The sequence below is a fragment of the Phacochoerus africanus genome, chromosome 11, assembly GCF_016906955.1.
Source record: "Phacochoerus africanus isolate WHEZ1 chromosome 11, ROS_Pafr_v1, whole genome shotgun sequence".
NCBI lineage: Eukaryota > Metazoa > Chordata > Mammalia > Artiodactyla > Suidae > Phacochoerus > Phacochoerus africanus.
This window is the reverse complement of record NC_062554.1, coordinates 35967435-35985182: the sequence shown is the minus strand read 5'-3', so window position 1 is coordinate 35985182 and position 17748 is coordinate 35967435. Positions and strand designations below refer to the sequence as shown.

At 40.3% G+C, this 17748-nt stretch overlaps 1 protein-coding gene across 2 annotated transcripts in view; it reads left to right on the top strand.

Moving 5' to 3' along the window:
* Positions 1–17748, top strand: part of SLC35F2 (solute carrier family 35 member F2) — a 53466-nt gene that overhangs the window by 20131 nt on the left and 15587 nt on the right. For both annotated transcript variants that reach the window (XM_047753453.1, XM_047753454.1), the window contains exon 2: positions 15367–15542. In XM_047753453.1, the coding sequence (XP_047609409.1) occupies positions 15367–15542 (176 nt within the window). The remainder of the gene's footprint in view (positions 1–15366; positions 15543–17748) is intronic.

Here is a 17748-nt window from a genome sequence, read left to right as displayed (position 1 = left end):
CTTGCTGTTCAGACTTATATTTATACTTGAAAATAAATGTATTCATTTATAATGAGAACTGTCACTCTTAAATTTGACAGCTGGTTTAAGATCATCCAAATGAAAAATCTACTTAGCGATGACAAGATCTAATGTTTGGTGAATCCAGAAAAAGGACAAAAGAAAGTGCATGTCTGCCCTACTTCATGACATCCTTTCTTCTTTTGCGATCTGACTTCCAGGTAGTTAAGAGTGACTAGTTAATGGACTCTTGCTGCCATACAGGACTAGAGAAACTGTAATAACTTGGCAAGTTTCCTTTTTCTAGAATTTATATTGCCCAGCAGAGCAGACCCCTATTACTTTGTCCCATTTCAGTATGCACTGCAACTTATTTTATATTTTCATTTCGGAGTTGAATGCTTTCTGGTGGTATTTGGGTTGATGCATCTCCAAGATACACTGTAGAATGATTTCTTTTTGTTGCCCATAAGTAGTTTCCCTTTGCTGCTGATAGGGTAATAGAGGCTTCAGAAAGGCTTCTTTTTGTGGCATTTTTTACCTTTGCAGCAATTCAGCCAGCCCATATTGATTCACATACTGGGTAAAGAAAGATGAACAGGACATTGTTGCTGCTTTTTAGAAGCCTACAAACTATCTGGGGAACCAAACACATACTAAGTAAAATTCAGTGTGAGGCGTTTTATTAGATCAGCAATCTATAAGGTTTCCCTCCATTATAAACCTCTTTCATGACTTCTCTGCCAGGAATTAATGTATTTTGAAACTCCTCTAAATTGCATTTGTTAAGTAAATAATGAATTTCTTTCTTTCTCTCTCTTTTAACTAATCAGACACTAATGCTTCTGATTAGCAAGAGAAAATGAGTGTTACCACACTTGTTTGGTATAATTAAAACTGAAAGTAAATGTGATTTTTAAAATTACAGTATAGTTGATAAAATATGGCACAAATGTAATGTTTGGTTTGTCTGAACAGCCTTATCATGGGTAAATGTAGGGTTTGTGTTAGGCTTAAAAAACAAAGAAACAATTTATGGGAACATTTAAGTAAAAGTAGAGACTATTGCCTACTGTGATTGTACATATCACTCAGTTTCAATAATTATCAACTCATCTTACTTCATTTATACTTCTCTACTTCACCTCTCCTGGATTATCTTAAAGTAAATTTCAAGCATCATATAATATCATGCATACATTTTCAGTATTAATCTGTACAAGATAAGGACTTATGAAATACAGTCATAATACCATTATTCCACCCCCAAATTAACAGTAATTCCTTACTGTCATATATCTAGTCCATGTTCAAATTTCTGTAATTGTAATTTTTTAAACAGTTTGTTAAAATCAAGATGTACATAAGGCCTATGCATCTCAATAGGTCGTTATATGTACATCTCTTTCTTCTAGAGGTTTCTTCTTTCTCTTGGTCTTTTTTTTGCAGTTTTTTTTTTTTTTTTTTGTCTTTTTGCTATTTCTTGGGCCGCTCCTGCGGCATATGGAGGTTCCCAGGCTAGGGGTCTAATGGGAGCTGCAGCCACCAGCCTATGCCAGAGCCACAGCAATGCAGGATCCGAGCCGAGTCTGCAACCTACACCACAGCTCACGGCAACGCCGGATCGTTAACCCACTGAGCAAGGGCAGGGACCGAACCCGCAACCTCATTGGTTCCTAGTCAGATTCGTTAACCACTGTGCCACGACGGGAACTCCCAGTTTGTTTGTTTGTTTGTTTGTTTGTTTTTGCTATTTCTTTGGGCCGCTCCCGCGGCATGTGGAGGTTCCCAGGCTAGGGGTCCAGTTGGAGCTGTAGCCACCGGCCTACGCCAGAGCCACAGCAACGCTGGATCCGAGCCGCGTCTGCGACCTACACCACAGCTCACGGCAACGCCGGATCGTTAACCCACTGAGCAAGGGCAGGGACCGAACCTACAACCTCATGGTTCCCAGTCGGATTCATTAACCACTGCGCCACGACGGGAACTCCTCTTGCAGTTTATTTTTGACGAAACAGTTTATTTACCATGAAGAGTTTTCCACATTCTGGGTTTTGCTGTTTGTACTTTCCGGTGGGTTTGCAAGAAATACTTCTCGGAATAGTGTTTTTAAATGCATAAAATAAAATACATAGGATTATAATGGAAACCAGTTACATCTATTTATGTATTCAACTATTAAAAATACACTGTAATGTTAATGCATGTGCTTCTTTCCTTTTCTTTTTAGAAATATATTTTATTTATTAATTTTGTCTTTTTAGGGCTGCACCTGCAGCATATGGAGGTTCCCAGGGGTTAAATCGAAGCTGTAGCCACTGGCCTATGCCACAGCCACAGCAACGCCAGATCTGAGCCAAGTCTGGGACCTACGCCACAGCTCATCGCAATGCCAGATCCTTAGCCCACTGAGCAAGACCAGGGATAGAACCTGCATCCTCATGGTTACTAATCAGATTCGTTAACCACTGAGCCACTACGGGAACTCTTGCTTCTTTCCTTTAAAAGAACCCCCAAACCCCACATTAAATAACAAGATCTCATAATGGGTTTTACTATGATTTTGAAGTGGTGATATTATTTTGAAATTCCAGCAACTGTTGTCATATGATATGAAAATATCTGTCAGTTCTTTGGCAGCAAAGTCATAGGTACTCCTAATACTGATGTTCTCTTCAGTTGTTAACTACATTAACAATTGAGGGGAATGTTAAAATTTAGTTAAATGTGGAGTTCCCATTGTGGCTCAGTGGGTTAAGGACTGAGGATATGGATTTGATCCCTGGCCTTGCTCAGTAGGTTAAGGATCCCATGTTACCAAAAGCTGCAGTGTAGGTCGCAGACGTGGCTTGGATCTGGTATTACTGTGGATGTAGTATAGGCCTGCAGCTGCAGCTCCAGCTCCATTTTGACTCCTAGCCCAGGAGCTTCCATATGCCACAGGTGTGTAAATGTAAAAAAAAAATTAGTTAAATGTTACTGAAGATGAGGATGTATTTTTTTCCCATCCAGGTTCATACATTTCCCAGAATAATTGCGTGGACCTGCTCCATGGATCCCCATTAAAAAACCCTGTGGTGCTACTGTGTACTGCCTTCAGGTGGTGCATGTTTGCTTCTCTCTTTTTGTTATATTAGAACTACAGAGACTTATTGCCTAGCTCATTATTTTATAAGGGGGTTGTAAAGTGATATTCTGTCATTCCATTTTTATTTATTGTACATATACTTCTACAAAGACAAACTCCCTGTCATCAACTCATTACTCTGGGATATGATTTGTATAGAAAGGACAGGATAAATGTTTGCTTCTTTCCCTCCATTTACCAGTTTTCAAAATAATGAGTTGGTTCCGTAGCATCCTCCAAGGATGGAAAATGAGTTTTATTTCTTTTTAATATTAAGTATTGCTACTGCTTCATGGATTTAAATGTATTAGAGCTATTTCAATCCATTATAGTTCTTGTTGATGCCCAGAAAATCTTTTTGCCTTGACTCCACTAAGTCTTTGATAGCTTTCTTGCCATTTGTTGTGACAAGGTGTTCCATGCTCATTGTGTGTACTTCGTGCCTCAGGTCTGAAATCAACCATTCTCCAAGGAGCCCTAGTTTCTTTTGGTGAAAAATAGTATTTAGTTGCTACATTCTAGGTTCTGGGGGTGTTCATGATTGTTGGGTGGTCATTGTTTCAGAACTTTTCAATAGACAGTGATAGGAAATATATATTTAAAAAATATAAAATGCCCTTTGACTTATTTCTAACTTTTAATAAAGTTCAGAACTGTAGGGTTTTTATTTTTTTTTTATTTTTTTATTTTTTTGCTTTTTAGGGCTGCACTCATGGCATATGGAAGTTCCCAGGCTAGGGGTCTAATCAGAGCTACAGCTGCTGGGCTATGCCACAGTCACAGCAACACCAGATCTGAGCCTTGTCTGAGACCAGCATCACAGCTCATGGCAATGCTGGATCCTTAACCCACTGAGCAAAGCCATGGTTTCTAGTTCATTTCATTTCCACTGCGCTGTGACAGGAGCTCTAAGTACCATAGGGTTTTTAATGTAATCTCTTCAATTTTACATCCTTGTCTCCTTTGTTTCTTGTACCAAAAAGCAATACATTAATGTAATTTCTTATTTGCTTTATTCCATAGTATGCACACAAAGTCTCAAAATAATGTCAACACTAGCTCCAAGCAGTTTAAGATATTTTATAGTTCTTATTATTCCTATGGTATAGTCTATTAGGAATGTATTGTCAAGTTAGTGTGTATTTATTTATTTATTTATTTAGGGCAGAACTTGTGGCATATGGAAATTCCCAGGCTAGGCGTCAAATTGGCACTGTAGATGCTGGTCTACACCACAGCCATAGCAACGCCAGATCCAAGCTGCATCTGCAACCTACACCACAGCTCACAGCAACACTGGATCCCTAACCCAGTGAGGCCAGGGGATCGAACCTGCATCCTCGTGGATGCTAGTCAGATTTGTTTCCGCTGAGCCACGATGGGAACTCCTGGTTAGTGTGTATTTCAGAGTCACTTGAAATAATTCCTCCCTATTTGGTTTTGCCACCAACTTAAAACATCCTTAAGTTCATTTAAAATTTAGTTTCTAATTTTATATATAGCTTTTCAAATTTAATTTTCATTTTATAATTATATAAAATATTTACATGGCTCCTAGGACATATATAGAAAATAAGACATATTCAGACATAATATACCTCTCACTTTTTCTCTCTCCTGACCTATAGGTAACTTTAAAAACAATTTTTGTTTTATCTTTCCATTTTAAAATACTAACAAATATAAGTAAATGTTTGCATTCCACACCCAATTTCCTCCGCATTTTGCTTCTTTTTTTAGTATATCCTAGCAGTCATTTTGTAGCGCATGTAGGGATATTTGCTTTGCCTTTATAGTTGACAGTACTCCTTTGTGTTTATTAAGCCAGTCCCCTGTTATTAGACATGTAGGTTTTTTCTTTAGACTTTTAATGTTATAAATAGTGCTGCAGTGAATAGCCTGTATATACACCTTTGGATTTTTGCCAGATTATCTTTGGGATAGAGTCCTAGAAGTAAAATTGCTAGAAATTGCCCCCTCCTTCACCCCCATCAAGACTGTATCATTTTTCATTCTTACCTGCAATGGCCAGAAGTACTGGTAAACTTTTTGAAATGTCAGAAACAGCTCTTGAATAGCCCATGGATTACTCTCACTAGTTCCATGGATTTCTAGAGTTGCGAGATCTCAGAATTAGAAGCACTGTTCTAGAGCCTTGCATCTCAAAGTGTGGTCCAGAGACCAGCAGCACAGGCATCCTCTGAGAGTTTGTTTGAAGCACAGAATCTCAGACTTCTCTCTAAACTGACTGAGTCAGAATGTGCAATTTAATAAGATCCTCAGGTAATTCATATCACATTAAGATTTGAGAAGCTCTGGCCCAGAGCTGTGCTCTTCAGTACTGTAACCGCCAGCCACCTGGGGCTCTTTAAATTAAAATGGATTACAGTGAAATAAAGTGAAAAATTTAGTTCCTCATTCACACTCCTAGCCACATGTCAAGTGCTCAACAGCTACTTTTAAAGCATTTCCATTATTACAGTAACTTCTATTGCATAATGCTGGTCCATGGCTACACTAATCAGTATGATAGCTGCTAGCCACACAAGGCTATTTTAATTTAAATCAAAATTACAGAACATTAAAATTCATTTCCTCATTCACAGTAGCCCTGTTTCAAGTGCTTAATTGCTATATATGGCTAGAGGCTACTGTATTGGATGGCGGTGATACAGACAGTTCCATCATCACAGAAAGTTCTATTGTGAAGCTCTGGTTAAGAGGTTTCCAATAGTCTGGGTAAGCCAGAGGAAGGAAGGAAAGATGATTCATTGATGGCCTAAGGTGGTGGTACTTTTACCTAGATTTATCAATTAACGCTTGAACCCATAGAGGTGGTATTATGCCCATTAAAAAAAGCGGGGGCGGGGGGAGTTTCCTTGTGGCTCAGCAGGTTAAGGATCTGATGTTGTCACTGGATCCTTAAACTACTGCGTCGTCATGGATGCTAGTCAGATTAGTTTCTGCTGAGCCACAATGGGAACTCCTCTAGGGGGCTTTTAAAATAGACTGGTGTTTGGATGCCCCACCTTAGAATCTGATTCAGCAGGTTTGGGCTGGTGTTTTGGTGTTGGTATTTTCTAAAGCTTCCAATGATTTTTAAATGTACTACCAGATAGAGGATTACTAATCTAACCTGACATTGCAAATGAAGAAGAGCTGAGTAAATGCATCAGTCCCGTCATTGTGTCTGGTGTATATTTTATGTAAATCTGGTATTTGAATTAGGCAAAAAATCCATATGATAGCCTTTTATTCATTCCTGAGTCTTCCTGGAAATTGTTTACCCTTCTGGTCTGTGATCAAGTGTCTGGGTAGTCTTGATCCTTCCTTCCCTCTGGCCACACACACAACTCTGTTTCGACACATTCCCATTTTATTGTGGTTCTGTGTTGTGAGGTCCTCGACCAGACAGAAAGCTTCTTAGCATGTTCAGCAATGGCAAACCTCCTGGAAACACTTGTTCTGATAGGCACTGGGTTAGTCATGGAGGAGATAATGTCCCTATCCTCCTGGAGCTGAGAGCCCTGGAGGAAGAAGAACCACAGGCAGCATGGTAGGTACTGGGTGGGCACACCTGCTGCCCTGGTCTGGAGAGAAGAGTGTCTAGGACCAGGAAATACGCAGGTCTTTAAAATTCTGAATTCTTTGTGCTTAACGTTAGGCACCCCACAAACTTTAGTAAGCACATGACCGTAGAGTTTACTGGAAGAAGATACAGTTTCCCTGGAAAGCATGTGCACCACATATGTGTTTTAGAATGGAAAGGATATTAAGGTAGGCACTTTAGGTTTTCTGGCAGAAAGAAGAAGGGAAGTAAAATGTCTTAGAATCTTTTCTTCTTTCATTCCTTAAATTCCTAAATTCATATAATAGATCCAATAGGAATGTTGTCAGAAGTGATGTTATTCAGTTTCTTTTCTTCCTGTTTCCTCCCCTCCTCCCCGTCATGACCTGTAACTGGTTTGCTCTCCTTTTGGCCTAGCTCCCGCAGCAGGAAGCTGTTTTGGGAAACATGCCTTGGAGAAGGACCATATCCTGCTATTGAAGTTCACTCTGGTTGGAAGTTCCTTTTGCAAAATAGTACCGGATGTGTCCCATGGTTAGAGAGGAACAGGTTTTGTTATGATGTAGAGTCCCTGTGTTTAATTCAGAGTTTGTTTGTCCTTGGACCTTGTGAAATCCAAATGCTTAAATATGAAGCCATAAGTAACAAAAATTGTTTTGAGACCGTTGGTGTCTCTCTCCACAAGTCTGTTTTTCTCTCCTTTCTTCCTTGTTCAACCTCCATCCCCTCAGCTTCTCTCTCTCCCTCTCACTCACTCGCTCTTTTCCTCTTCCATTATAGATGAGGTCATTATGATTTGGAGCCAAGAGAAGTGCATTCCTGTAACTTTAAATTTCCATGTTTGATTTATGACTCTTTTTTTTGTGTAAGATGGTTATACTTTATAGTTAGAAGACAGCTTGCTTAATTGTACTATTTTAGAATGCAAATGTGAGCTTCCTGGAGGAATTTTGTCAGTTTGTGAACCGGGCTTAGTGCTTTCGCGTTTCTTTATTCTCATGTATTTCAAATTTATAATTGCTTTCCAGCCCATTACAGGGTGTGAAAAATATTCTGAGTTTGATAAAGTTATTAGCCCCCTGACTAGCTTTTTGGTGCCCTGCGCTTTGGACATGTAGTACTCTTCAGACATATGGGCAAACAGTGTTAGTACTGGTAGCAGAGCAATCAGGCTAGGCCCTTTCTCTCCTGACAGCAAGGTGAGGTGCAGGGGTCCTTTGAAGAAGGTGTTTTCTAATCTAAGCTCTGTTATAAAACACGGAGAAGTGAAGAAGGGTGAGGAAAGGGATGTGGGGAAGGGTGAGTGAGCACAAAGGAGATACAGGAGGTAAGATGGTATCAGCTGTGAGAGATGACCTCGCTTAATATCCCAAAACCATGTTCTGTAGCGGGCACAGCAGATATTTAATGGTCAATTTGTGCACAGACTCTGCTCCTATATAATCTTAGGCAAGACACTCCTCTCCCCTGGGCCACAGTCTCTTCAATTTAGAAAAGTGGACATTTGTACCCCAGTCCAGCAATTCTGAGACTTTGTTCCAGGGAAGAGAGGAGGGGACATTTAAAGAAAGGAGGAGGTCCTTTTCTTTAAGCAAATTCAATCCCCCTGATCTTGTCTTTTAATTGCTAAGAGCACTGACTAACTCTCCTTTTTACTAACTGTGTGATCATGGGTGAATTATAGAACCACTCTGAGTCGCATTTTCCTGTCTGTCACAGGAGGACAGTAATATTTGTTTCAAGAGTTGTTGTGAGGATTATGTTAAGAACGCATGCTATAATGGTAATAATTAAACAGTGAAATGCCAGAAAATTGAAACTATTTCCTTGGCCAGGTTCCCTTCCCCACATGATTCCTGATGCAAGTATATGGCTGGGGATAATAACACAAAGTGAATGCACTTTTTCAGTCTTTGGCTGTGGCACATACTCCTGTAGATTCCCAGGACACTATACTGGACCAAGTGGTGAATTTCTTATACCTAGGATAGGGCAGCCTAGCATCCAGAATCAATGCAAACTATGCTTCCTTCAGGAAGAAATGAACACAACCCCTAGATCCAGTTTGCCTCATCATCCTGTCACAGCCTGTGACGTCCTTAGAGTATTACTGTGTTGGGAGTAAGTCCTTAACTTTTTGCTCATCTGGGTAAAAATTTCCATCTACAGCCTAATAAAATGTTTTTGGATCTGGCCAGTTCTTGATATCATTTCTCTTGAATGATGGATGGGGCTGACTTTGGTTCCTGCTGCTTGAAAGTAACAGAATAAACTATATGAAGTAATATAACCATTTGAAGAGCATTTTAGCAAAACAAGTAAAGTTGAAGATACTTATGCCCTAAAATGGATGATACTGTTCTTAAACATATCTCCAGAGTGAATGATTCCTTTAAATGTCATGAGAAAAACAAAACATTTATGTTTGTAGGGCATTCTGCGTACACTACTTCCAGGAGATGTCTAGGTGGAGCCCATTAGGCCATTGTAAGCCCTGAGGAGATTATAATCTTAGCATTTCAGTAACACACTAGTCTGCATGAGTTTGCTAAGAACCAGAAGAACTTAGATATGTATGTTAGGATACAGAAGAAAGTTTGTAGAGGCATTGTTGACAAGAGGAAAAAAATTGGCATACAACCTAAATATCAACAAGGGAATGGTTAAATAAAATGTGATATAACACATAATGGAGTACTGTGCAGCAGTGGAAAGGAATGAACTAGAACTAATGTATCAGTATAGGTGACTCTAAAAAAGAAAAAAAAAAGAGTTCCTGTGGTGGGTCATTGGGTTAAGAACCCAACATAATGTCCTGAGCAGGTTTGGTCCCTGGCTTTCCTCAGAGGGTTAAAGATTTGGCGTTGCCACCAGCTGCAGTGTAGGTGGTTGTGGTGTAGGCTGACACCTGTGGCTCTGATTCGACCCCTAGCATGGGAACTTCCATATGCCCCAGGTGTGGCCCAGAAAAGAAAGGTGACAAACAAATATGTAGATGACTTTCTCTGTCTCTCTCTATCTCTCTTTTTTTGCTTTTTAGGGCCGCACCTGTGGCACATGGAGGTTCCCAGGCTAGGGGTCGAACTGGAGCTACACCTGCTGGCCTACACCACAGCCATAGCAATGCCAAATCCGAGCCGCATCTGTGACCTACACCATAGCTCAAGGCAACTCCAGATCCTTAACCCACTGAGAGAGGCCAGGAATTGAACCCACAACCTCATGGTTCCTAGTTGGGTTTGTTTCTGCTGCACCATGACGGGAACTCCTAGGTGACTTTCGTGAACAATGTTGATCAAAATAGCAAGTTGCAAAAGTAGACATACAGTACAATGGTGTTTATATAAAATTTAAAATGGGCAAGACAATTGTATTTATTGCTTAGGGATACTTACATAAATATTAAAATATATAGAAATGCATGGAATGATAAATACCAAGTTCTGGAAAGTCATTAACTTCAGGAGGGCTAAGAGACAGGGGAGAGCGCAGAGGAAGATATGTTGATGTTGCCAATATTTTCCATCTGAAGCTGCCTGGTGGGTACATGTTGATTATGTTTTATGCTTTGTTATATTTTAAATATCCTGTAAGAAATCAGGACTTAAAAACTAAAGCTGCGAGAGTGTGGTCCAAGGTGAGGCCAGACAGCTATAGGTGGGGTCAGATGATAGGCTGCCTTTGGATGCCACCTTCAAATCCAGCTTTTATTTAAGGGCAAAGGGGAACCACTGGAAGGTTTTAGACCTGGGGGTGATCTCATTAGATTACTCTTGGATATGCTGACTCCTGCTATCGTGTAGAGACAGAATCTGTGGAGAGTGAGGGTAAAGCAGGAAGAGCACTTAGGAGAAATTTGCTGCCGTCCAAACCAGAGCACGTCCTCCTTGAAATGCCACTTGCTCTTGCTTCCAGAGTGTTTTCCCTTGTCCTCTCCCTGCCTCTCTGGCCATGCCTCTTCATCCCTGTCTCTAATTCCTCTTCCTCCTTTGCCACTGAAACGTTTTGCTCTTTCTCAGAATATTTCTTTTTTACCTTCTTTTCAGTTTTTAGGTGTATATTTTAGTGATCTCCTCTATATCCCAATGTCAGTGATCATTTTTACGATCATGAATCCCAAATTTATTTTTCTAACATAATCCTTTTTCCCAGCTCCAAACTGTCTACTGGACTATTTTACTTTTTAGTTTTTTAGTTTTAGGGCTGCATCAGCAGTATATGGAAGTTCCCAGGTCGAATCAGAGCTACAGCTGCCAGCCTACACCACAGCCAAAGCAACGCAGGATCTTAGCCACGTCTGTGACCTACACCACAGCTCACAGCAATGCCGGATCCTTAACCCACTGAACAAGGGCAGGGATCAAACCGAGTCCTCATGGATAGTAGTCAGGTTGGTTACCACTGAGCCCCAACAGGAACTCCTATTTTTAGTTTTTCGAGGAACCTCCATAGCAGCTGCACAAATTTACATTCTCACCAGTAGTATAGGAGGATAGAACCTACTTTAGATCCCTTCTTTTCTTTTTTTTTTTTTTTGGCTTTTTGTCTTTTTAGGGCCACACCTGCGGCATATGGAGGTTCCCAGGTCTAATCACAGCTATAGCTGCTGGCCTACACCACAGCCATAGCAATGCCAGATCTGAGCCGCATCTGGGACCTACACCACAGCTCCCAGCAATGCCAGATCCTTAGGACGGGGATGGAACCTGCAACCTCATGATTCCTGGTCAGATTTGTTTCTGCTGTGCCACAACAGGAACTCCTTTAGATCCCTTCTTGATCTGGCTTCTATTGACTGTTCCACCATCATTATCTTTCTCTCTTACACTCTATGCTATAGCCTCTCTAACCCCTTTCCTTTCTGTTCCTGCCTAGTGAACTCATGAGGTTTTTGTAACTAGCCCATTTTGTACTTGTCTGGCTGTGCCCTCATTACTGGTTTGTATGCCTGCCTATCCACTGTGCTCTCTGAGCTTCTGAGACACAGAGTGTGCCTGTTCAGTTTTGTATCTTCATGGTCTGGCACATGATAGATGTTCTCTAAGTGTGTATTTAGGGTTGTTTTACCCAGAAAACTTCCCTTTTTTCTTTTTGCCTGTGCTAGGGTTGTTTGAGGTTAGTTGCAAATTACTGAAGCTAATATTCCAAAGAAAAAAGAATATACATTGTAAACTCTTAAAGCAGATATCCTGTATCTTCTGCAGTTTGGGTATTTTGTATTTTGTTTAGAGCAGCTCTGGAAGGAACTAGTTATCTAGAGAATATTTAAAATAAAATTTGTAATATTCTCAGTCCTGGTCCCAGAACCTTCCAGGAACTATCTGTTTTCATCATCTCTTTTAATATCTTTTATGTCAGTCTTCAAGTTCTCACCCATATTGCCTTCTGCTCATCTCCTAAACATGTTTGTTTCCTTGATCCTTTAACAAGATAATGATTAAACAAAGGAAAACTTGTCTTAAACACTGCTGCTTGTCCTCCAAACCCTTTCCCCATCCCTATTCTCCTTTTCATCATTTAAGAAAAAGTGATTCCTGTTTGGTACATTTACTTGCTAATATTCTATCATATTCTATTCACTCAGCACACTGGAGTCTGCCTTTAGTCACTGCTGTTAACAAAAAGCTTTCTTTCAAAAATCTAGAAGCTCGCAGCTTGCCAATCCAACTGTGTCTCTTTAGCCATGATGATGTCTTTTCTCTCTGCAGTATTTGACACTGCAGTATTGATAATCTCTTCCTTCTTGAAATGTTTTTCTTCTCTTAGTTTCTGTATCACGGCATTCTCAAAATTTCTTGTCTTTCTCTGACTATTGCCATTTTATTGGATAAGTGGATAAGTATCTTATGTTTGGGTCAACTATATATTTGGGCATATACGGTAATTTCTCTATGCATCTATGTTCATTTGACAAATACTTGTTGAGTGACAACCAAGTGCCAGGCAGTTGTAGTAGAAGCAAAACAGATATGGTCTTTCTAAAGTCCAGAGTTTCACCCTTATATTTGTTATTTGTTGCTATGTAACAGATTACCAAACCTTAGTTGCTTAAAGCAATATACATGTATTGTCTCATAGTTTTTACGGCTCAGGAGTGTGGGCATGGCTTAGCTCTGCCCTCTGCTTCAGAGTCTCTCAAAAGGCTACAGTCATGGTATCAGCCAGAGCTGGAGTCTCATCTAAAGTCATGACTGGGGAGGGATCTACTTCCAGACTCATGTTAATGTTGGCAAGATGCATTTCCTTGGAGACTGTTAGACTCAGTGTCTTCAGTCCTTAGTGGTTGTTGACCAGAGACCACCCTTAGTTCCTTGGTATGTGGGCCTCTCTATATAGCAGCTTGTTTGATCAGAGGCAGCAAGGAAGAGAATCAGTAGATTTGGATAGCAAGATAGAAGTGATAACCTCAGGTAATATATTCGTGGAAGTGGTATCCTGTTTTTTCATTGTTGTTATTTTGTTTTTTGAATTGTAGTATAGTTGATGTACAGTATTATATAAATTACAAGTGTACAGTAGAGTGATTCACAGCTTTTTATTGACATATTGTTGATTTACAATATGTGAATTTCTGCTGTACAGCAGAGTGATTCAGTTATGCATATATACACATTCTTTTTTTTTAAATATTTGACTCCATTATGGTTTATCATAGGACATTGAAAATAGTTCTATGTGCTACACAGTAGGACCTTGTTTTCTATCCCCAGTGATTCACAATTTTTAAAGGTGATACTCCATTTATAGTTATAAAATATTGGTTATATTCCCCATATAGTACAGTATGTTATTCCATTATTTTTCTTGTATTCTGACGGTTAGAATCAAGTCACAGATCCAACCCACATTCAAGAGGAAGCAATCACACAGAGCAAAACCAGGAAGCAGAGATTCACTGGTGGCCCTCTCACAATCTGCCCGTCAGGAACCTCTTAGTGTTTTCCTCTTAGACATTCCAGCCACCTCAATTTCTAGTGCTCTCAGATCAAACCCACTACTCTCCCCTTTCCCAAACCTGCTTCTCATCTATCTTCCCTGTCTTGGTCAGCAGCCCCCTATCCATCCATCTAGTCCAGACACCCAGAGATCATTTGCAATACCTCCTCCTGAGATTTAATGGATCACTAGGCTCTGGGAGTCTTTCATACCATTTCCCTTCTTAATGTTCACACTGATGTAGCTTTAGTTCAGCCATGGATCATTATGTTAACCTTCTAACTTTCAGTCCTCCTTCTTGTAGTCACCAGAATTACTTTCATCAATCCCTCTGTTCAGAATCCTTCCTGGCTCCTAGCTGTCTATAGTATCAAGGTCTAATTTCTCAGTGTGCTATTCAAACCTTTTTACAGTCTGTCCTCAACTTACCTTTCCAGGCTTCTTGCCCACCACTCTTTGTCGTTGCCCTTATGTTCTAGGCACAGGCTACTGATGTTTCCTGAACCCACCACAGCATTTTTTTTTCTTTTGTCCTTTTAGAGCTGCACCCGTGGCATATGGAGGTTCCCAGGCTAGGGGTCTAATCGGAACTGTAGCTACCAGCCTACACCACAGCCACAGCAACGTGGGATCTGATCCGCGTCTGTGACCTACACCACAGCTCACAGCAATGCTGGATCCTTAACCCACTGAGCAAGGCCAGGGATCGAACCTGCAACCTCATGGTTCCTAGTCAGATTTGTTTCTGCTGCGCCTTGACCGGAACTCCACCACTGCATGTTTATGCCTCTGCATTTGGTCCTACATTTATTTCTTCCTGGATTCCCTTCCTCCTACTTCTTCCTCTAGAAATCTCTTATATTTGTATTTCCAAACCTAACTGAAAAATTACCTCTTCCAGTTTTCCTCTTGTTGCTAACTCCCACATGCAGACCTAACTGGCAGCAGTTGCATGCTCTCCAGCCCTTTACTCGAACCACTGTCACAAGACTGCTGCTGTGTAGTTTGCTGTCTACAGTTGCGTAGTTGGTTGTTACAGTACCCGTCTTTTAAAATATCAGATGGAAAGGTCTAGATCTTATTCTTCTGTGCATCCAAAGTGCCAGCAGCCTCCGGAGCAGTGATTCATAATCTTGGGTGAATTTGAAGCACTTGGGGAGCTTTGAATATCACAGATGCCTGGACCCACCTCCAGAGGTGATGATATAATTGGTTTCAGGTGCAGCCTGAGATGTTGGCATTTTTAAAAGCTCTGTGATTCTAGAATGTAGGCAACATTGAAAGCCCCTGCTGCTAGTTGAAGAAACCAAGTCAGTCTCTGAGAGAATGAAAGGATGGGAAAATATTAAACACTAAATGAATAGGAAAACTTTAGAACTAAAGTTGGGTTTTAAAAAATTGCACACACAGTTCAAATAGTGTATATGACAGGGCTAAGCTATCAAAATTATCTCTAAATTGATCAGCAATGAGCTGGGGGAATATGTATTTTTGTGCTAATGAGGGAGAAATTAGAAATGTAAAAGAATAAAAATGTAGTCTTTCAAAATCCCACACTTAATTTTTGTGCTTATGAAGTAAGCAATAAAATGAAATGAAGAACCACCTGGAATCATTAGCATTTCCTTTTTTGTTTAGCACTTAAGTGTGTGTGTGTGTGTGTGTGTGTGTGTGCGTGCACACATGTAAGCTATAACTTATTTGCAAGTTACTCTGATTTCCTCTTATTTTCTAGGAATATTTTGAAAACAATTGCCCTGGGTCAGATGTTGTCCTTGTGTATATGTGGGACAGCCATCACCAGCCAGTATTTGGCAGAAAAATACAAAGTGAATACACCCATGCTTCAGAGCTTTATCAACTATTGCTTGCTGTTTCTAATTTATACAATGATGCTGGCATTTCAGTCAGGTATGTTAAATGTGGGAATTACTTTTCAACAAATTGTCTTCATAAAAATTTTTGGCTTTAGACATTTAAAAAACAGAGACTTCCTTGATGGCCTAGTAGGTTAAGGGTCCGGTATTGTCACCGCTTTGGCTTGGGTCACTGTTGTGGCGAGGTTTGATCCCTGGCCCAGGAACTTCTGCAGGCTTTGGGCGTGGCCAAAACAAATAAGCAAATATGGGTCAAAACTACTGCTGTTTTTATAAAAGTTATTAGAAAAGTATGACACCTCTGAATTCTGTGAAAGTAATGACCAGAGATTTATGTATAGCTGTCTGAAATTGTTGATTAAAATGAGTACTAATAAGCTGTAGTACAAGAGTTGTACAAAAAAAATGTAAATGCTTTTACCAGTTAAGTTTTATTTTTTTCCCTACGGTTGATAAATTTGAGACAGTATTAAACATTAACAGCTAAGTGGATAATGAATGCTAAATGGAGCACCAGTTGCACATAGATCAAGTCTTTGCTGTGAAACAAAACAAGGAATTGGCCAGGAATTAACATCTTATCACTGCCTGGTTAAGCTGCTTTAGAATTGTTACAGGATTATCACTTCCAGGTAGCTACCCATAAATGGGAAAAACCGAGGTTCTGGCTAATGTCATTGTGCCAGGTATCATTTTAATTGCTTAACTCATTGAAGCCTCTAGCAAATCAGGGAGTATTATTATTATCTCCACTTTATAGATGAGGAATCTGGGGCATTGTAGCACATAGATAACTTTCTGCAGGTTGTATAGCGGGAGCCAAATGCTGACCTAGGCAGCCCGCCCCAGAGCCTGTGTACTTACCACCATGCTGTAGTAGGGGCTTCTAGTCACTATAGCAACCATCCCTCTCACAAAAGAAGAGCATGATATCATAAAATAAATAAGATTGAATTCAAGAGTGTGAAGACAATGGGTAACCCAAAACTGACTGGGAGGGTGTAGTACTCCCATTTTTATTGTTTAAGGCATATAGTAAAATCATCAGTGTGGTGTTTGCTTATCCTCTTTTAATATGAACCTTAATCCATCAGTGATACCACCTGTGTGTTGGGATAAATAACTTATTTTTAGAAGAAAATGGAAACCAGTTTGGGGAAGAGGAGAATGTTTTAAATGCAAACTACCACGTTTAGCAAGAAATTTGGAAATAGAACTGGTACATGGTTAATAGCCCCAGACTTTGCTCCTGTCTGTAAGCACTGGCCTTTAGGAAGTCAATGTGATTCATAAATACATCAGTGAAGTTCCCTTAAAGGATGGTTGTTAGGGGCTTTCCATGCCATCTCATGTTGAGGAAGACTCACTGTGTTTTCAGGATGTTCCTGGTTTTTTTTTTTTCTGTTTTTCGTCTTTTTGCCATTTCTAGGGCTGCTTCCGCGGCATATGGAGGTTCCCGGGCTAGGAGTCTAATCAGAGCCGTAGCCACCGGCCTACGCCAGAGCCACAGCAACGCAGGATCCGAGCTGTGTCTGCAACCTACACCACAGCTCACGTCAACGCCGGATCCTTAACCCACTGAGCAAGGGCAGGGATCGAACCTGCAACCTCATGGTTCCTAGTCAGATTCGTTAACCACTGCACCATGACGGGAACTCCGGATGTTCCTGTTAATTGGGATTTAGGGATAATTTTTTTGGTGATGATTCTCACTACCTTTATTTCCTTGAAGGTTATCTTACCCCTAAAGACTTCTTGTCTGTGTGCCAACTCTGTATCTCCTTGTGATGCTAGATTCTCTAAAGAAATGAATCACAGTTAACTGGCATAAATAGAATTTAGCAGATAAAAGGTGTTTCTTCGATGCTGCCACTAAGTCTTTTTTCCCAAACTTATCACTGGCTTTAATTTTCTCTTAAAATCACATCTTTTCCAAAAGAATGACTACATGCAGAGTTTTCTTTGAAGAAGTCCATGAATGGAGGTTAAATAACCAATAAGGAGTTGCTATCGTGGCTCAGCAGTAATGAACCCTACTAGTATCCATGAGGACATGGGTTTGATCCCTGGCCTCGCTCAGTGGGTTAAGGATCTGGTGTTGCCATGAGCTGTGGTGTAGGTTGCAGATGAGGCTCAGATTTGGTGTTGCTGTGGCTATGGTGTAGGCCAGTGGCTACAGCTCTTATTCAACCCCTAGCCTGGGAACTTCCATATGCCATGGGTACGGCCCTAAAAAGACA